Source organism: Trifolium pratense, linkage group LG6 (assembly GCF_020283565.1).
Source record: "Trifolium pratense cultivar HEN17-A07 linkage group LG6, ARS_RC_1.1, whole genome shotgun sequence".
NCBI lineage: Eukaryota > Viridiplantae > Streptophyta > Magnoliopsida > Fabales > Fabaceae > Trifolium > Trifolium pratense.
Window position 1 is genome coordinate 36,342,289 of NC_060064.1, and position 22,660 is coordinate 36,364,948.

The 22,660-nt window shown below is 31.9% G+C and overlaps 1 protein-coding gene and 2 pseudogenes across 1 annotated transcript; 1 reads left to right on the plus strand and 2 right to left on the minus strand.

Annotated features, from left to right (window-relative positions):
• Nucleotides 1–726: 726 nt before the first annotated feature.
• On the minus strand, nt 727–3,556 carry LOC123893101 (cytochrome P450 734A1-like). Its single transcript, XM_045943022.1, has 4 exons — nt 2,986–3,556; nt 2,625–2,869; nt 2,038–2,401; nt 727–1,887 (listed from the first exon to the last, which is right to left on the minus strand). Exons 1-4 carry the CDS (start codon nt 3,481–3,483, stop codon nt 1,468–1,470), a joined length of 1,527 nt encoding a protein of 508 aa, XP_045798978.1. The 5' UTR covers nt 3,484–3,556; the 3' UTR covers nt 727–1,467.
• A 9,584-nt stretch (nt 3,557–13,140) lies between these two features.
• On the plus strand, nt 13,141–17,337 carry LOC123889850 (annotated as a pseudogene).
• A 314-nt stretch (nt 17,338–17,651) lies between these two features.
• On the minus strand, nt 17,652–21,351 carry LOC123893203 (annotated as a pseudogene).
• Between the last annotated feature and the right edge of the window lie 1,309 nt (nt 21,352–22,660).

A 22,660-nucleotide genomic window follows, 5' to 3' on the forward strand; every position in this document is an offset into this window, starting at 1 on the left:
CTGCATTTCGTTTTTCATTCATTTTGCGTTTGCGTTTTTGTTTTCTGTTTTCCTTCCATTGTTCATGCTTCTGATTGGATTTTTACTGTTCTTGAATCTTTTTGCTGCGATTAGGTTTTTATGACAATTTTGAAATTGGGGGGAATCAAATCATTACGGTAATACATCTGCTGCAAATAAGTAGAAGTTAAATTGTTAAAAAAAAGTGATTTTGCGGTGTGTATAAGTGAGACAATGTCAATTGTTGTATAAATTGGACTCTTAAATATTTGTTGTTCAAATCTCCTTTTTTATAAAAATGGATTGAATCAAAACCAGATTAAATTAATGGTGAAAATAAATAAAAAATTGGATTTTTTTTTTAAACCAAAGCAAATTCTAGTTAAAAAAAACTTTATAAAACAATAATCTAAAAAACATTACAGTATAAAATAATAATCTATTTTTTTGTTTACAATGAGCTGGAGATCGAACCCACGACCTATAGTGTACTACCCAAATCCCTCACCACTAGACCAAACATACGGGCTTTATAAAATAATAATCTAGTTTGTATAAAAAACTAAAGAATATAATATCTAGTGCGGGATTTTAAGAAATTTAGTTAAGTGTAGTTAATTTTCTTGATTTAATGCAAAACATGAGTTAAGTTTACTGTATTACCCATTTTGAAAAGTGTAAAAGTGAAATAAATGACTAAAATAAAATAGAATTAAATAAGGATATATTAGGAATAATAGTATTAATTAGTTTAAAAGTAGTTAACTTTTGCTTATAATAGTGACTAAAATTTGAAATGTTTTTTTGCTTATATTTATGGAGGGAGTAAATAATAGATGACAATGAGCATTCCATACAATGCATCTTTCTCTAATTCCTTTCCAAAGATGCCGTCTTCCTCTCATAAAAAAGAGAAGAATGAACCAATCTTCCCGGCAGTCAATTTCTATGGTAGATAGAATTAGCGACTTGCCGGATCCAATTTTCTGTGATATACTTTATTTTTTACCAACTAAATTTGCTGCAACCACAAGCGTGCTCTCAAAGCGATGGAGATATTTGTGGCTCTCAGTTCTTGCTCTCGACTTTGATTCTGACGACTTCAAAACTTCTACCCTCTTTTGCCGTGTAATGTACGCAACAATGGACCGGCGAGCCAGCACACTCCCCATCCATTCCTTTAGCCTCAAAGATCCAAAATATGTTTCTATGTGTGACCAACGGGTTGTCAATAAAATTGTTGACTATGTACTGCAAAGAGGAATACAAAACTTGGATCTCAACACGTGTGACCATCAATGCTATTCGATGAAATTACCTGTTACCATTTTTAGTTGTAGAACACTAAAGGTTCTTAAGTTGACAAACATAACAATGTCAGAAGTGGGACACTTTATTTATAGCCACAAGTATTTACCACATATCTAAGTTCAAAATTACACAGAAGAGAAAAGGAAATAACAATTATCAATATGAAATCCTTTTGAAGAAGATTTGTGCACCATGTTGAGGCTGCAAAGTTATAAATAGTATAGGTGCATGTATATAGCTTGGAGATACCACAAAACTATAACGTTGAATAATCAAAGCAAGAGCTATTTTTGCCTCAACCAATGCCAAATTTTGCCCAACACAAGTTCTAGGCCCCAATCCAAAAGGAAAGAATGCTGCTAAATGCTTCCGAGGCTCGCAAAATCTCATTGGATTAAACTCATGACAATCTTCTCCCCAGATTTCTTTGTCATGATGAACAGCGGTTAATGCCAAGTAGAGTTGAGTCTTTGCAGGAACTTCAATGCTCCCTAGCATCACATTTTTAGCAGTTTGTCTTGTTATCATTGCAGCCGGGGGATAGAGCCGAAGTGTTTCATTAATTATCATGCTGACCTGTTTGAATATATAAACCAAAAGCAGTTATTATTCCATAAACTCAACCGATTGTTCTGTTCATATTTGGTTGTACTCATTCTAGTACTGATAGAAACAGATTCCTACTACTAATTCTTGTGTGACATAAAAGAGGAAAGTCAGACTTACAATCTTAAATTCATTTAAACTGTCCGCAACTGGGACTCGATTGTGTCCAATGACACGAAGAACTTCTTCGCGCGCTTTACTTTGCCATTCTTGATGTTTGGCTAAAAGAAGAACTGCCCAAGTCAACAAGTTAGCTGTTGTATCCTTTCCAGCAAAGTAGATAGTTTTACACTCATCTATAATTTCTTCCAACCCTAATTTGTCGTCTCCGCCAACTTCAGTCTTGTAGGAACCCATTAATGAATTTAGTACATTTTTGGTATTTTCTCTGACATTAGTCTTGGTCTTAATCAACTTACAAATTGATTCGCGCGTCTCTTTATCTAGTCTCCACCTATCCCTGTTCTTCTTAGTCGGCAAATATCTATCATTTTATCAAAAGTTTCAGATAGAAAAAGGAAAAGCTATATCAGTCAAGAAGACAAATCATACCAGGCATGCCATAAAGTTTATTTGAAGACATCTAAGAAAACAAATTGAATTTTCCCAGACTCACAATGCAGCATTTAAAGCATGCCGGCCATGCCATAAGGTTTATTTGTAGACATCTTCAAAATTACATTGAAGTTCAAATTTGGAATAGTTACCTAAATCCAGGAATATATACACTTCTAACCGCCTGTGAGAAAAGATGCATTTGCTGCTCCTGTAATTTGAAAATATGCTTGCCCTCTTCATAACTGCTTCCAAAAGCAGTCCTTGATATAACATCTGCAGAAAGATCGTGAAGCTCTCTGTACACGTCTATTTCAAATTCATCTCTTTCTCCTCTTTCCATTTCCCATTTTTCCAGCATCTTTGTTACACTTTCGACCATATCTGGCACCCATCCCTGCACAACAGTTTGCATTAAAGCTCAATTACAATTGCATTGCAGTTGAACATACATAAAAGGCCTCAATGTCGCGGTCCAAATTACGATTATTCAATCATATGATATCTTCTAACCTTAAGAATCTCAGTGTTAAAGGCCAAGTTGATTATTCTTCTATGAAAATTCCATTGATCACCATTCAATCCAACAAGTCCTTGTCCAAAAAGCAACTTCGATTGTGGATTGTAAGGAACTTTTCCATACTCTCCACATTTAGTAACTAACACTTCCTTGATCATTTCCGGGTCGGATATAGCCAACCGGGGAGTTGAACCGAACCAGTAAAGGAAAGTTTTCCCATACATGCAAGACCATCTGTGGTAAAATGGAACCACCCTTTTTAAGATGTCGTGATCAAATGAGTACGGCTCTGATTTAGTTAGTGAGTAGAGGCGTTTGATTTGGGATGAATTTCCAAAGATCGGACGGTAGGTAGGGCCGGATATACCTTGGTTACGGAAGTGTCGTTGGATTTTGTATGGGACATAGAAAATAGAGTGAAGCGTTTTAAGCAAATAAAACAGAACAAGGTTAAGTATGGTAACGACAAGAAGAACAAGAACGTGATTCATGGAATTGGTGTTTAGAGGAAGAAAGAACAGAGTGTTGACTTCAACTGTGACTCTGAGAGAGAGAGAGAGAGAGAGAGAGAGCAAGTAATAATGAATTAATTGGAGGGATCTACAATACATATCCAACTGGGGCCAGCCAACTACTTTATTTTCTGACTACAAAATGGGGCCAACTACTACTTATTTATTGTGTTCAAAACTTCAAAGTTTTTTTTTTTACAACTTCAAAGTTTTTTAATGCTTGATTTTTACTCCCTCCGGTCCTTTTTATAAGAAACACTTTGGAATTTTTATTTGGTCCTTTTTATAAGAAACACTTTGACACAATTCCATTTGTACCCTTATTAAATACAATCAAATAATTCATTATAATGCTAGTGCATTAATTAGAGAAGTCTATTTCCCAAGCTAGTCAAAGGTTAGTTTTGGAATATAACATAAAATGTTAGAATCATTAATGAGAAAATTTACCTTCCTTAGTCTGTGTGATTTTGTCAAAGTGTTTCTTATAATAAGGACCGGAGGAAGTATTTTTTTTATCTCACTAACGATTACTCTTTTCGGCCTCTTTTACAAGTAAATAGTACTAGTCCCACACCCGTGCGATGCACGGGTGTTATGCGGTATTTTTTATATTATAATATTGAAAAGTCATTCGTATAAATTGAAACAATAAGTATTATGAAAATTATAATAATAACATCAATAACAACAAAATAATAATAATAATAATAATAATAATAATAATAATAATAATAATAATAATAATAATAAAATAATGTAAATATAAGATAGATATTAAAGATGTGTTTATACATTTCGAAAAGATTACGATGGATCTCATTGCATCTACCAAAATAAGTTGGTAATCCATAAATTGTCATGTCACTATGAAAACGATTTGCGGTCATACTTATACACTGTGCATTTGATTCTTAATTGGACACTATAATTCAATATATAGTATAAAAGATTAATTAGTGCGTATAATTTAGTAAAAACTATTATTATTAGTTGAGTGAGTGTATAATGAAAAGTCATAGGTATATAAATGTAGGCATATGAAAAAGTGTATAAAGATGACAATGATGTAAGTAGAAGTGATGTTGCATTATTGAGTGGTTTAATTGGATATAAGTGGCTGACGTGGATTAGGGTTAGATTAGTGGTTGCACAACTATATAGGAATTATATATATAGATATAGATGTTTATACATTTAAAAAACTTATTTATACATCACATTTAAAAAACTTATTGGAGCAAAGATAAACCAACTTAACTCATACTCAAATATCGAATATGATAAAAATCAAATAAGGCATAACAACCATTAGTAAATTTTATTTTATCTATTTTTTTTACTAACATTAGAAGGTAGTTCTGACAATCGAACAACTCCTTATATTTACAAAGATTGGACAAAAGATTATTAGCAAAAACATTAACTTTTTTGAAATAAAATAAAATAAAATACACAAAATAATAAAATGAACAAAAAAATTTAAAATGAATAATAACCCAAAACAACAACAATGATAATAATAATAATAATAATAATAATAATAATAATAATAATAATAATAATAATAATACCCCACATTAAATGGATGTAAGTGGATGATGTGGCTAAATGAAATGTTTTTATTGGTTTATGGATTAGGGTTTAGATAGTGAATTCCACAACTATCTAGGATTTATATATATAGATATTTATTTGCTCATTTATTAAGAATTTACTTTTTATCTTTTTTTTTTTACATGTTACTTTTTATCTTGATTTTATGGAAAATTTCTATTACATTTCTTAAATAACCTTACAATTGTATTGAGACTCTACAATCATGTGAAAAAGTAGAATAATTAATGAGGGTACTTTGGAAAGAATAACATTAAATAAAGTTGATTTTGTTAACTTTTGCTTATATTTGACGTCAAATATTTTTGTTGACTTTTGCTTATAAATAAAGTTCAGATGAGTACTAAGTAATTTTACTAATGGTTAGTTGGTATAGTGATGATTGACACTGAACTTGATAGAGATGACCATGATTCGATTCTCTGGAACTACGATCAGAACATAGCTGAAACCACTTAATGTCAGAACTGACCCTCGAGCCAGATTAAACGGTCTAATAGATCGTATACTGATGTTGAACACAAAAAATAAGTAATTTCGCTTAGAAAAAAAATAATTATATATTGAATAATTTTTTATAATGTTATACAACAATTTTGAAATATAAATACACATAGAGAAATATAATTCCCAGATGTTTACGGATCTTCAATTACGTATTTTTTAATATAAAATAATAGATTTAAATATATTTTTATTCCTATTTTTTAAATAAATTGATAAAAGTGCTTGAAATATGTGCCTGAAGTATAATGTACTGAATACGACAGTAAAAAATAACTCAAAATTTCTTGGCTTAATTAATTTTTTGGTCCCTTAAAGATATTTTAGGTTTCACAACGGTCCCTTAAAGAAAAAAAGGTTCGGATTGGTCCCTTAAAGACACATTTGTTTCTCAATTGGTCCTTTCTGTCAATTTTTTACAAAAAACGTTAGTTTTAATTGACTGGATTTTGGATGTCATTAAGTGTAAGTGGTCTACCAAAAACCTTATTAATTTTTAAAATTTTAACCATTGGAATTTTTTGTTATATTTGGAGTTAAAATTTAACGGAAAGGACCAATATGGCAAACATATATGTCTTTAAGGGACCAATCCGAGTCTTTTTTTCTTTAAGGGACCAATCTGAGCATTTTTTTCTTTAAGGGACCAATCTGAGCCTTTTATTCCTATTTTTTAAATAAATTGATAAAAGTGCTTGAAATATGTGCCTGAAGTATAATGTACTGAATACGACAGTAAAAAATAACTCAAAATTTCTTGGCTTAATTAGTTTTTTGGTCCCTTAAAAGACATTTAAGGGACCAATCCGAGCCTTTTTTTCTTTAAGGGACCAATCTGAGCCTTTTTTTTTTTAAGGGACCATTATGAAACCTAAAATATCTTTAAGGGACCAATAGACTAATTAAACCAAATTTCTTTATGTGCAAAGCAACACTTGATCACCTTGACTTCACTTAATTGAATTCTCTATCTCTACTCTCTAGACATATATGATTCCTGTCTTACCAAAATTATACCTTTAGAGATTTCTTGAATATGTGTGATTTTGTCAGGAGCACATCAATGTTTACATATTAGCTATATCTACTAAAATTTTGATCAATCATAGACATCACATCATATAAGCATTTTCTTTACGCATGCCCTGTTGTAGTCAATGAATAATACACAAAGATCGTAACAATGAAAAACAATTAAACATGAGATGAGATATACTAAAGAAAACGAGACGGGTAAACTTTTCTTAATTAAAAAAAAAAAAAGATCTTTTTGGGTGGATTAAATATAAATTAAAGACACCGTAATTGTCCACAAAAACATGAATGTGTTCTTGGCAAAATCATATCTTTTCAATAAATCGCTTGAATCCTAGTGATTTCGATGAGGGCAATTTGAGATTCATTTGAATTGCAATAAAATAAATCACAGTTAGAATAATGTAAACGTGATCAAGGTGATTGTATATATTTGGTCCAAAAATAAATAGGTTGAAAAGTGTTACTCTTCCGGTCACTTGATCCTTCATCTTATTTAAAAGTTAAAATAAAAACAATTTTTTATGAATCATTACTAAATATCATATATTACATCTTTATAACTAAATCGGAGTTTTTTTTTTTGGCTAAAATTTAAAATCCTACAACTTTTACTTGATGTTCATGGTCTTGGAGCGGCCTTGCCTAATTTTAAGTTGGAGTTGTGTACGTTGCTAAGCTGAATACATGAAAATTACTCCAGGCATGACGTTTTGTGACTTTCCTAGCTTCGGACAAGGACACCTTCATTCTTAATCTCTTTTATTTTTGACGCAAAGTCGCTCTTCATCTTATTTTTGTCATTATTGTTCGTCTTTTTTGTAGACTTGGAGCATCAACTTCCCATATCGTAAAATTAAAATCTTAATGAAAAAGAAAAAGAAAAAGTGCAATATTGCTTGTGATACACAAATATGAGCTATTATGTATTATGTACACACAAGCTGGAGATGAAAGTGATGATAACAAATTAAAGATAAAAGATAAACTTTATTTGAGCATGAATGTCCAATAGGAAAACTAATATCCTCAGCATCCTTAAAATTGTTGTTTAAAATGTTTGGCTGGAAGCAAAATCGAATATGAAGGTGGAACAAAATAGAATCTTCTGCTTTGAGTTTAAAGTCAACTCTTCTTCTTGTACCAAAATATAAAAAAAAAGTCAACTCTTCTTGTTCTTCCTTTTATCCAGCAATTTCGCTTTTCATCATCTAAAAACAATGAATCACGTAATTGTTACCACAATTATCATCCTTGTTGTTCTATATTACTTGTTCAAAACCCTTAACTCAATTTTCTTGGTCCCATACAAAATCCAACGACATTTCCAAAGCCAAGGTATATCCGGTCCTACCTACCGTCCGATATTTGGAAACTCATCACAGATCAAACGGTTCAACGCAGAAACTAAATCAGACGAGAACCAATTCGACCACGACATCTTAAAACGCGTGGTTCCATTCTACCAAAGATGGTCTTGCATGTATGGGAAAACTTTCCTTTACTGGTTCGGTTCAACGCCCCGGTTGGCTATATCCGACCCGGAAATGATCAAGGAAGTGTTGGTTACTAAGTGTGGAGAGTATGGGAGGATTCCCTATAACCCACAGGCCAAGTTGCTTTATGGACAAGGACTTCCAGGGTTGCAAGGTGATCAATGGAATTTTCATAGAAGGATCATTAATTTGGCATTTAACATGGAGCTTGTTAAGGTGAGATGAGAATAGATCATTAATTATGTTAATTAGTCTTGTTAACGATACAATATATTTTCATGTGAATTAGCCATCATTTACTTGATTGGATTCAAGTGGTTGACGAGTTCCACAAATTGGTCAGGATAATTAGAGTCGATTTTTTGGTGTAACAATTTTTTAATAGACTTGGTATGGCCTATTGCCTCTAGGAACAAGAGGGTTAACACAAAAAAAATGAAAGTTACTTTATAAGTCCTCGGTCCAATATCGTTCCCATTTGTGTTTCTCCTCATTAGAAATAAGGAATGGTCATTATTCATTGATGTTGAATGCGAGGCTTACGACCGTAGTCTAGAGCGCGACATCATAGCTTTTTTCTGTCTTTGCAACTGCTACATGGTTCTAATTGAACTTATATTTGCCACATGGAAAATTGTGAATAAATATTAAAATTAAGACCATGATTTTATCCGTCAAATTAGTCCATGTGAAATTAGTATATATTCCCCTAGGCCAAACTAATACTCAATTTTTTCAACATTAGTCGAGTAACGATTTGATTAGAAAAATACACAATAATTCGAATTATTTCGTTACTAAATTATATGACCAATCTTTTAGGGAGTAATTTGACTATTGACTAGAGTGTTGACTTCAACTGTGACTCTGAGAGAGAGAGAGAGAGAGAGAGAGCAAGTAATAATGAATTAATTGGAGGGATCTACAATACATATCCAACTGGGGCCAGCCAACTACTTTATTTTCTGACTACAAAATGGGGCCAACTACTACTTATTTATTGTGTTCAAAACTTCAAAGTTTTTTTTTTTACAACTTCAAAGTTTTTTAATGCTTGATTTTTACTCCCTCCGGTCCTTTTTATAAGAAACACTTTGGAATTTTTATTTGGTCCTTTTTATAAGAAACACTTTGACACAATTCCATTTGTACCCTTATTAAATACAATCAAATAATTCATTATAATGCTAGTGCATTAATTAGAGAAGTCTATTTCCCAAGCTAGTCAAAGGTTAGTTTTGGAATATAACATAAAATGTTAGAATCATTAATGAGAAAATTTACCTTCCTTAGTCTGTGTGATTTTGTCAAAGTGTTTCTTATAATAAGGACCGGAGGAAGTATTTTTTTTATCTCACTAACGATTACTCTTTTCGGCCTCTTTTACAAGTAAATAGTACTAGTCCCACACCCGTGCGATGCACGGGTGTTATGCGGTATTTTTTATATTATAATATTGAAAAGTCATTCGTATAAATTGAAACAATAAGTATTATGAAAATTATAATAATAACATCAATAACAACAAAATAATAATAATAATAATAATAATAATAATAATAATAATAATAATAAAATAATGTAAATATAAGATAGATATTAAAGATGTGTTTATACATTTCGAAAAGATTACGATGGATCTCATTGCATCTACCAAAATAAGTTGGTAATCCATAAATTGTCATGTCACTATGAAAACGATTTGCGGTCATACTTATACACTGTGCATTTGATTCTTAATTGGACACTATAATTCAATATATAGTATAAAAGATTAATTAGTGCGTATAATTTAGTAAAAACTATTATTATTAGTTGAGTGAGTGTATAATGAAAAGTCATAGGTATATAAATGTAGGCATATGAAAAAGTGTATAAAGATGACAATGATGTAAGTAGAAGTGATGTTGCATTATTGAGTGGTTTAATTGGATATAAGTGGCTGACGTGGATTAGGGTTAGATTAGTGGTTGCACAACTATATAGGAATTATATATATAGATATAGATGTTTATACATTTAAAAAACTTATTTATACATCACATTTAAAAAACTTATTGGAGCAAAGATAAACCAACTTAACTCATACTCAAATATCGAATATGATAAAAATCAAATAAGGCATAACAACCATTAGTAAATTTTATTTTATCTATTTTTTTTACTAACATTAGAAGGTAGTTCTGACAATCGAACAACTCCTTATATTTACAAAGATTGGACAAAAGATTATTAGCAAAAACATTAACTTTTTTGAAATAAAATAAAATAAAATACACAAAATAATAAAATGAACAAAAAAATTTAAAATGAATAATAACCCAAAACAACAACAATGATAATAATAATAATAATAATAATAATAATAATAATAATAATAATAATAATAATAATACCCCACATTAAATGGATGTAAGTGGATGATGTGGCTAAATGAAATGTTTTTATTGGTTTATGGATTAGGGTTTAGATAGTGAATTCCACAACTATCTAGGATTTATATATATAGATATTTATTTGCTCATTTATTAAGAATTTACTTTTTATCTTTTTTTTTTTACATGTTACTTTTTATCTTGATTTTATGGAAAATTTCTATTACATTTCTTAAATAACCTTACAATTGTATTGAGACTCTACAATCATGTGAAAAAGTAGAATAATTAATGAGGGTACTTTGGAAAGAATAACATTAAATAAAGTTGATTTTGTTAACTTTTGCTTATATTTGACGTCAAATATTTTTGTTGACTTTTGCTTATAAATAAAGTTCAGATGAGTACTAAGTAATTTTACTAATGGTTAGTTGGTATAGTGATGATTGACACTGAACTTGATAGAGATGACCATGATTCGATTCTCTGGAACTACGATCAGAACATAGCTGAAACCACTTAATGTCAGAACTGACCCTCGAGCCAGATTAAACGGTCTAATAGATCGTATACTGATGTTGAACACAAAAAATAAGTAATTTCGCTTAGAAAAAAAATAATTATATATTGAATAATTTTTTATAATGTTATACAACAATTTTGAAATATAAATACACATAGAGAAATATAATTCCCAGATGTTTACGGATCTTCAATTACGTATTTTTTAATATAAAATAATAGATTTAAATATATTTTTATTCCTATTTTTTAAATAAATTGATAAAAGTGCTTGAAATATGTGCCTGAAGTATAATGTACTGAATACGACAGTAAAAAATAACTCAAAATTTCTTGGCTTAATTAATTTTTTGGTCCCTTAAAGATATTTTAGGTTTCACAACGGTCCCTTAAAGAAAAAAAGGTTCGGATTGGTCCCTTAAAGACACATTTGTTTCTCAATTGGTCCTTTCTGTCAATTTTTTACAAAAAACGTTAGTTTTAATTGACTGGATTTTGGATGTCATTAAGTGTAAGTGGTCTACCAAAAACCTTATTAATTTTTAAAATTTTAACCATTGGAATTTTTTGTTATATTTGGAGTTAAAATTTAACGGAAAGGACCAATATGGCAAACATATATGTCTTTAAGGGACCAATCCGAGTCTTTTTTTCTTTAAGGGACCAATCTGAGCATTTTTTTCTTTAAGGGACCAATCTGAGCCTTTTATTCCTATTTTTTAAATAAATTGATAAAAGTGCTTGAAATATGTGCCTGAAGTATAATGTACTGAATACGACAGTAAAAAATAACTCAAAATTTCTTGGCTTAATTAGTTTTTTGGTCCCTTAAAAGACATTTAAGGGACCAATCCGAGCCTTTTTTTCTTTAAGGGACCAATCTGAGCCTTTTTTTTTTTAAGGGACCATTATGAAACCTAAAATATCTTTAAGGGACCAATAGACTAATTAAACCAAATTTCTTTATGTGCAAAGCAACACTTGATCACCTTGACTTCACTTAATTGAATTCTCTATCTCTACTCTCTAGACATATATGATTCCTGTCTTACCAAAATTATACCTTTAGAGATTTCTTGAATATGTGTGATTTTGTCAGGAGCACATCAATGTTTACATATTAGCTATATCTACTAAAATTTTGATCAATCATAGACATCACATCATATAAGCATTTTCTTTACGCATGCCCTGTTGTAGTCAATGAATAATACACAAAGATCGTAACAATGAAAAACAATTAAACATGAGATGAGATATACTAAAGAAAACGAGACGGGTAAACTTTTCTTAATTAAAAAAAAAAAAAGATCTTTTTGGGTGGATTAAATATAAATTAAAGACACCGTAATTGTCCACAAAAACATGAATGTGTTCTTGGCAAAATCATATCTTTTCAATAAATCGCTTGAATCCTAGTGATTTCGATGAGGGCAATTTGAGATTCATTTGAATTGCAATAAAATAAATCACAGTTAGAATAATGTAAACGTGATCAAGGTGATTGTATATATTTGGTCCAAAAATAAATAGGTTGAAAAGTGTTACTCTTCCGGTCACTTGATCCTTCATCTTATTTAAAAGTTAAAATAAAAACAATTTTTTATGAATCATTACTAAATATCATATATTACATCTTTATAACTAAATCGGAGTTTTTTTTTTTGGCTAAAATTTAAAATCCTACAACTTTTACTTGATGTTCATGGTCTTGGAGCGGCCTTGCCTAATTTTAAGTTGGAGTTGTGTACGTTGCTAAGCTGAATACATGAAAATTACTCCAGGCATGACGTTTTGTGACTTTCCTAGCTTCGGACAAGGACACCTTCATTCTTAATCTCTTTTATTTTTGACGCAAAGTCGCTCTTCATCTTATTTTTGTCATTATTGTTCGTCTTTTTTGTAGACTTGGAGCATCAACTTCCCATATCGTAAAATTAAAATCTTAATGAAAAAGAAAAAGAAAAAGTGCAATATTGCTTGTGATACACAAATATGAGCTATTATGTATTATGTACACACAAGCTGGAGATGAAAGTGATGATAACAAATTAAAGATAAAAGATAAACTTTATTTGAGCATGAATGTCCAATAGGAAAACTAATATCCTCAGCATCCTTAAAATTGTTGTTTAAAATGTTTGGCTGGAAGCAAAATCGAATATGAAGGTGGAACAAAATAGAATCTTCTGCTTTGAGTTTAAAGTCAACTCTTCTTCTTGTACCAAAATATAAAAAAAAAGTCAACTCTTCTTGTTCTTCCTTTTATCCAGCAATTTCGCTTTTCATCATCTAAAAACAATGAATCACGTAATTGTTACCACAATTATCATCCTTGTTGTTCTATATTACTTGTTCAAAACCCTTAACTCAATTTTCTTGGTCCCATACAAAATCCAACGACATTTCCAAAGCCAAGGTATATCCGGTCCTACCTACCGTCCGATATTTGGAAACTCATCACAGATCAAACGGTTCAACGCAGAAACTAAATCAGACGAGAACCAATTCGACCACGACATCTTAAAACGCGTGGTTCCATTCTACCAAAGATGGTCTTGCATGTATGGGAAAACTTTCCTTTACTGGTTCGGTTCAACGCCCCGGTTGGCTATATCCGACCCGGAAATGATCAAGGAAGTGTTGGTTACTAAGTGTGGAGAGTATGGGAGGATTCCCTATAACCCACAGGCCAAGTTGCTTTATGGACAAGGACTTCCAGGGTTGCAAGGTGATCAATGGAATTTTCATAGAAGGATCATTAATTTGGCATTTAACATGGAGCTTGTTAAGGTGAGATGAGAATAGATCATTAATTATGTTAATTAGTCTTGTTAACGATACAATATATTTTCATGTGAATTAGCCATCATTTACTTGATTGGATTCAAGTGGTTGACGAGTTCCACAAATTGGTCAGGATAATTAGAGTCGATTTTTTGGTGTAACAATTTTTTAATAGACTTGGTATGGCCTATTGCCTCTAGGAACAAGAGGGTTAACACAAAAAAAATGAAAGTTACTTTATAAGTCCTCGGTCCAATATCGTTCCCATTTGTGTTTCTCCTCATTAGAAATAAGGAATGGTCATTATTCATTGATGTTGAATGCGAGGCTTACGACCGTAGTCTAGAGCGCGACATCATAGCTTTTTTCTGTCTTTGCAACTGCTACATGGTTCTAATTGAACTTATATTTGCCACATGGAAAATTGTGAATAAATATTAAAATTAAGACCATGATTTTATCCGTCAAATTAGTCCATGTGAAATTAGTATATATTCCCCTAGGCCAAACTAATACTCAATTTTTTCAACATTAGTCGAGTAACGATTTGATTAGAAAAATACACAATAATTCGAATTATTTCGTTACTAAATTATATGACCAATCTTTTAGGGAGTAATTTGACTATTGACTAGTCATGTTTTTTTAATGGAAGGAAGAAGAATGGGATGTATGGACTTTTGTTAATGTTGTGTGTGAAACATGACTTTAACATTCACCGATGATAGTGTGGTTAAAACTGTTGCAGGGATGGGTGCCAGATATTGTGGCAAGTGTGACAAAGATGCTGGAAAAATGGGAAAATGAAAGAGGAGGGAGAAATGAATTTGAAATAGACGTGCATAGAGAGCTTCACGATCTTTCTGCAGATGTTATATCGAGGACTGCTTTTGGAAGCAGTTATGAAGAAGGCAAACATATATTCAAATTACAGGAGCAGCAAATGCATCTTTTCTCGCAGGCAGTTAGAAGCGTCTATATTCCTGGATTTAGGTAACTATTCCAAATAAACTTTATGGCGTGCCTGGTATGGTTTGCCTTTTAGACTGAGATATTTTTTCTCTTTTCTTTCTGAACTTGTCGATAAAATGATAGATATTTGCCAACTAAGAAGAATAGGGATAGATGTAGACTAGATAGAGAGACGCGTGAATCAATTCGTCAGCTGATCGAGGCCAAGAGCAATGTTAGAGACAATAACAAAAATGTATTAAATTCATTAATGGGTTCCTACAAGAATGAAGTTGGCGGAGACGACAAATTAGGGTTGGAAGAAATTATAGATGAATGTAAAACCATCTACTTTACTGGAAAGGATACAACAGCTAACTTGTTGACTTGGGCAGTTCTTCTTTTAGCAAAACATCAAGAATGGCAAAGTAAGGTGCGCGAAGAAGTTCTCCGTGTTATTGGACGCAATCAACTTCCAGTTGCAAACAATTTAAATGACCTCAAGATTGTAAGTCTTCTAAATGAGTACTAGAATTAGTAGAAGGAATATGTTTCTATCTGTACTAGAATGCGTACTAGTACTACAAACAATAAAATTTCTCTGCTGAATGCCACTGGAAGCATTGATTTAATAGTTAATAAGTCTAGATGATAGCTCATTAGTCAAATTTTCTATTGTGAACATATAGTCTATATTATGAGACATTTAAATTGACGTCGATGCAGAGATACTGAAAATTTTGCCATGGATGGAGTATTTCATATGTTGGTGCAACTGGTATTTGTATTGCATCAATAAATGAACAAAACAACTAATTGAATTGAGTTTACAGACTAATAATTGTTTTTGGTTTGCATATTCAGACAGGTCAGTATGATTATTAATGAAACACTTCGGCTTTTATCCTCAAGCTGCAATTCTAATGAGGCAAACCGCTAAAAATGTGATGCTAGGGAGCATTGAAGTTCCTGCGAAGACTCAACTCGCCTTGGCTATGACTGCTGTTCATCATGATAGTGAAATCTGGGGAGAAGATTGTCAAGAGTTTAAACCATCAAGATTTAGCGAGCCTCGGAAGCATTTAGCAGCGTTCTTTCCTTTTGGATTAGGGCCTCGCAACTGTGTTGGGCAAAATTTGGCATTGGTTGAGGCAAAAGTCGCTCTAGCTTTGATTATTCAAAGTTATAGTTTTGTAGTATCTCCAAGCTATATACACACTCCTATACAACTTATAACTTTGCAGCCTCAACATGGTGCACAAATCATCTTCAGACGGATTTCAGGTTGACTATTGTTATTCCCTTTTATGTGTAATTTTGAACATTGATTTTTGGTAAATGTTTGTGGTTATAAATAAAATGTTGTGCACTTCTGACATAAAAATATTAAAATCCTTAATCCTGTTTACTGCTTCATGATTTATGAATATGCCCCTTTAATCTCAGAGCCAATTCCCTGAAATCCTTTATTATCCAAACAGATTCTATTGCCAATTCTGTCCACCATATGCATCAGCTGCAAACCTTAATAAGCTGCTATGATTGAAATTTAAGAAAGATGACACTTATTGTCAAATTTGGTTGACATGCATGGATTGATAACATTCAGAACCATAATTTTGTCAAAAGACATTACATAGATTAAAAAATAAAAAATAATACTAAAAGGATCTAGAATAAACTTCATGACATAGAGGACAAAATGAAACATAACATCGACAAAACCTTAATGATAAGATTTTGAAGTTTGGGACAAAATTTGAGCATTCGAAGCAACCACGTCCACCTTGGACTCCAAAGTTTAGAATTAATGTTAAGCTCCAAAGTGAGTGAGACTCTCAAACATGAGAAGTTGCTCGCAACGTGTACACATTCCCTGCATGAGTAATGAGTTACACAGAGACACAACATTTGGAGACCCGGTTGAATATTAAAATGAACTCTTAGTAAATAAAAGAAACCTTCAAAAATCAAATACTCAATTTGTAATGCGGCTATTGTTTTGTGATTTCAGGTAATTTATACTTGCGATATAGACCAAAGGTTTGGATGTGTAACCATGAGTAACCATAAGTTGTTGCATATGGGTAGGTACCGCTGCGTCCAGATGCTATGAGGCTACTGTATGTCAAAGAAAATAACTTCCTCCCTAACTCGAATAGTCTCACAAAGCATGCACTGGATAGATTCAAGAAAGAAATATATTTAAATGCATAAAAATTCTTGCAATATACAAAACACAATTACAGGAATTTTTCAATGAAGAATCTTAACCAAGGAAGCCAAAGACTTGATATTTTGAACAAAATAAGAATTTATCGGACACAAGAAACAAAAAATAATAGGAAGAACAGAGGCACTGGATATCCACCTTGAAATAAAGAAAAAAGTATTAAAAAGAACTGTTGAAGTTGAAATTACAAACATCTATTCTAGAGTATGTCTCTGAGTCTGACACACGTGTACATTACTATACTGCCTCAAGTTGGAGGCCAGACAAACTAGTGTGTTCCAAGGATGATTGATTCGTACGTAAGCTCTGTCTGTTATTAGGCATATTTGAATTGTGTTGTATGAGTATTTTCTCACAATTGCTTTGTTTCTTTGGCTATGTTGATGTGAAGGGCATAAGATCAGAATCATGATCATATCATTTTATCATAAGTATATTATGTTGAGAAGCTTCTTAGAAAGTTTAAAATATGTTGAAATTAAATATGGAATATCCCTTATGATTATGATACTACGCACTTCATTGAACAAAATTGAGGAGATACTTTGTTGATAAATTTTTTTAAAAATTGTATGGTAGATGATTGATGAGATATTTGAGTTCTATAGTTCCGTACCAAAATGAGGATACAAAGAAAATTTATTTTCATAAATTAATCATTACATTACATTACATTAATATTACAAAGACAAATATTGATTGCATCATTGATTACAAAATTACATAGGTGAAACTCAAATCTTGTTCCTAAAGAAGGCCACTAACTGGTGATGTGCTAAAAACTGACATCTCCTTGTTATTAATGTTGTTAGCTGCTAAACATGTTTCATTGTTGCCACTGATTTTTCTTCTTGGCTTTGCCTCTCCAAGCATCATTATCACATCTCTCATACTTGGTCTTTCTTTAGGAAGCTTAGCAGTGCAAATAACTGCTATTCTTAAAACTAATAGCATCTCTTCTATAACATGTCTGCAGTTTCCTACACTTGGATCTAATGCTTCTTCTAGAGATTTGTTTTCTCTAATCTTCCTTCTAATCCATTCTACAATGTCTACACTTTCTCCAAATTCTTGATCTAATGGCCTCTTTCCTGTTACAAGCTCTAGTAAAACTACTCCAAAACTGTATACATCAATCTTTTCATCCACCTTCAATGCATATCCATATTCTGCAAATTCGTAAATCATTGAAATGTTAGTATGTGTACTGACAATGTAAAAAAGTTTATGCAGATGTCTAATCGCATCTAAACATGTTGTCACTTTGTTTAGTTTTTCATATTACTAGCTAAAAAATCGCCACAAATATCTACCTAGTGAAATGCAATTAGGCGCACGCGTGTTTTAAAGTGGTAAGCCACTCTTGATTAAACCTTCTAACAGGTGCGCGCGTGTTAACTATCCTTCTTGATCTAAAGTGGTAATCAAGTAAGCAAAATGTAGTTTTAACTTTTAATCACAGATAAAACAAGATGGAAACAAGTAACTCACCAGGAGCAATGTAGCCATAGGAACCAGCAACCATGGAGACGGTTTCGTTCTTACGGACCATCATCTTGGCCAATCCAAAATCTGCTATCCTTGCCTCAAGATTTGCATCAAGAAGTATATTATTTGACTTAATGTCGCGATGAATAACCGGCGGATAACAGTCATGGTGAAGATAAGCAAGTCCTTGAGCAACTCCTAAAGCTATATTATATCTTGACACCCAATCCACAAGCTGTCTAACTGCTTGCTTACCATGCAAGGCATCTCCAAGGTTTCCATTAGGCATAAATTCATAAACTATCATCAAATCAGTGTCATTATGAAGAAATCCTAATAATCTAACAATGTTTCTATGCCTTAATCTTCCTAAAAGGTTCACCTCTCCAACAAGCTCATCACTGCCTCTTCCTCCTCCTACTTCAACATCATTTCCTGATCTCCACAACTTTTTCACTGCCACAACTGTGTTAGAATGAGTTACCTCGGCCTTGTAACAACGCCGGTACCTCCCATTCCAATCACATTTGTTTCCTTGATGCAAGCTAGAATGTCAGTACTTGTAAAACCAAGTCTCTGAAATGCCATCAATCTCCATGGCCACCCTTTGCTACCTCTATAAGATCTCTCTCTGAAGCAAAAACCGCCAGTGTACCACCTTACATATAAAGATCTTGCTACCAAAATTGTAATTCCAATGGCTAGAATTGATGATATTCCAATAATCCATCCTGTGATAATGTGCTTTTCATGTGAACTTCCATGCCTTGAGGAGTATGCTGAGTTTTGATCACAAGAAGGGAGGATACCACCACATAGGCCATCATTTCCGACGAGATTATTCGGGTTTATAGTTCTCAGCATACCATTGTCTGGCACGGAACCTTCAAGCTTATTGAATGAGACATTAAATGCTTCAAGAGCTGGTGATGAACCAAAGTTTTCAGGTATATGACCGGTCAACGAATTGTTGGAAAGATCAAGCATGGCTAATGTAGGCATGTTAGCTAATGTTTTTGGGATTTCACCAATCAAAAGGTTATTTTGAAGGTTCAAATTTACTAATTTTTGACATGAACCTATGCTTTCTGGAATGGTTCCGGACAAATGATTCGATGAGAGATCAAGAACAGTAAGTGAGGGAGAGTCCTGAAATTGATCAGGGATTTTACCTTCTAAGTTGTTATGTGAGACCATGAAAACTTGAAGATTTGAAATGGAAAGAATGGTGGAAGGTAGAGAAGAATGAAGTTTGTTTCTTGAGAGATCAATGAAAGAAAGCGACATGGAAGAAGAAATGTCATCTGGAATTTCACCAGTGAGACTATTGTTAGCTAACTCTAACCTTTGAAGCTTCTCAAGCTTGCCAAGACCAACAGGAACTTTACCAGAAAGTAAATTGTTGTGAATTCGAACACGAACAAGTGAAGAACACGTCGATAGGCTTGATGGAATTGGACCGGAGAAAGAATTGTTGAAAAGTATGAGCTTAGTGAGATTTCCCTTGCTGCAAAGAGTTACTGGAATCTCACCAGAGAGTGAGTTGGATGATACATCCAACCATTGCAACGGTGAATTCTCGCCGAGGTTACTAGGCAATGAACCTGATAATAAATTGTTCCATAGCTCAAGAACCTCTAGTTGAGGCAAGTTACCAATTCCAGAAGGAACAAAACCGGATAACCGATTTCCCATGAAATTCAGAAGCTTCAAACTCTTCAGCAGACTCATTTCATCAGGAATTTTTCCTGACAAATTGTTGTCAGAAAAATCTAAAAACTGCAAAGAAGTAATGTTACCAATATGTGATGGAATTCTTCCTTCAAAATTGTTGTTGTATAAGAAAAGTGTATCCAATAACTTGAGATTTCCTAATTCATTTGGAATCTCACCACCAAGATTAGAAACTGCTAAATCAAGATACTTTAGACTAGTAAGATTTCCAAATTCTGACGGAATCTCACCATCGAATTCGTTATATCCAAGAATCATATACTCCAATGATGAAAGTTTTCCAAGCTCACCAGGAATTTTTCCAGTGAGATTATTCCCAGATAAACCAAGAAACTTCAACTTATTCAAGTTTCCGAATGATTTCAGAATTGAACCTTCAAAGAAACTGCCTCTAAGATCAAGCATTTCTAATGAAGTTGCATTTCCAATGTCTGCAGGAATTGAACCATTGAACTCATTGCTCGAAACATTTAAGCTCGCGAGTTTCAACGCCTTTCCAAATCCTAATGGAAGTTCACCAATGAAGAAATTCTGACTTACATCAAGAATGTTCAATGTGGTAAGATTTACTATAGATTTTGGAAAAGGTGATGAAAATGCATTGCAACATAAGTTAAGAGAAGTAAGATTTTGAAGTCTTTGTATATCATTGGATACTATACCACTGAGATTCTTATGAGACAGATCAAGAATCTCTACCTTTCCGTCCGCGTTGCATTTGATTCCGGTCCAATTACAATGATCTGCATCCAATTTCCAATCATGAAGACTGTTTAAAGGATCGACAAGACCTTCTTTTATCGAAAGCAAAGCTGATACTTCATCATTTGAAGCAGTAGAAAAACTATAAGAGAAACAAAAAATGACAACGTAACAGAAGAATATGAAAAACTTGGTTTTCATCTGCATGTTTTTCTTCTTCATTCTCTTTGTTTAAGGCTCAGTTTTCCATAATGTATATGATTCACTATATTATGTGACTAATAAATAAACTATATGATAAATTTGGATCAAACTATAGTGGTGTTGAAGTTAATGACAGGTGAAGATTTGGACTTATTTGTAGTTTATCCGACATAAAACATGGGAGAGAATATGAATGAAACTTTAATGTAGTTGGTTTAGTTTCTAATTTTCATGTTATGGTTATAACTTATAACTTGTCTTTTTGAGAAGTGATTAAAAAAATAGTCTCTTATTTTTTTATGTTAAATTCCATTTTACGGTAACTACATTCTTGCTTAAATGATTGTAAGGAATTAGAGAATATAAAATCTTCTCCTTATTTTTTATATTTTTTAATTATCTACTTAGGTAATAAATGTATATTTCATAATTGAATTAATGTCTTAGTTTTTTTTTTACTTGAATAGTAGATCTATCATGTTCACTAGTATACATTAATTAAGTGATCTATAATTTTAGATTCAAAATGAAAAAAGTTGCAAAAAAGTACAATTACATCACTATTTAAGTACTATATTATTAATTGTTAATGGAATTTTATAACCTCATTTGAACTTTATGATTCTGTTTTTAGACAAGAAACATTGTCTAAAGCATCTTTTTTAGTAAAGTGATTTTTTTTTTTTGTTAATCTACTTTATACATTAATTACATTTGATTAAAGGGGAGTAATTTCTAAGTATGACAAAGATTTAGAGATGATGCATTGTTGGTACAGCAACATATGGTTAATGTATAAGATCCATAAGAAAATATTGATGTATTTGTGATTATTATCTTAGGCAAAGTCTAACATTTAAATTAAAGCCATGTAATAATTGGAACAACTTCCAACATCATGAAGGGAAGAAAAGAAAAGAGACATGGGAAAATTTAAAAACAGATTAAAGTAAAGACAAGAACTATATTATCATCTATCATCCACTTGATGGTTTTAGCTTAATAAATATATGTTAATTATTCATTATGATTTTAATAAGGGAATCTTTCCATGTTACAAGGTGAAAGAAACTTGAAAATCAGACAGTTCTACCTTCCATTATTAGATTAGATTAATAATTAATAACAACAATAAAATGTAAGGTCCACAAAAATAATGAGGTATTTTAAAACTAGTGTCTAGACTAGAGGCTAGAGCATCACATTCACATGTACATTCAATTGACCATTTTGTGAGTACTATAGTACTCTATGCATTGTGATGTCCATTGATTTTTTTTTTTGACATATGTGATGTCCATTGATGAATCATAGAAATTTTGTGTTTGCTTTGTTAATAATTGATTTTTATTTTTTTTAACTACCAAATTTAATTGTTAGTATTTGTTAGAATGTTAGTGGCAAAAATATTCAAATTATTAAAACGAATGTTATGATTGGAGTTTGAACTCTGGTTCCCCACTTTATATGTGAGTTTCCAATAATTTTTTTATTTATCTATCGAAAAT

Bases quoted from the DNA above. Each gene is read 5' to 3' on its own strand.
- LOC123893101 (XM_045943022.1), bottom strand. From the start codon at position 3,483: ATGAATCACGTTCTTGTTCTTCTTGTCGTTACCATACTTAACCTTGTT. The intron at 2,870-2,985 runs GTTAGAAGATAT...ACTGTTGTGCAG, and splicing joins TTAACACTGAGATTCTTAAG to GGATGGGTGCCAGATATGGT. The intron at 2,402-2,624 runs GTAACTATTCCA...ATAAAATGATAG, and splicing joins GTATATATTCCTGGATTTAG to ATATTTGCCGACTAAGAAGA.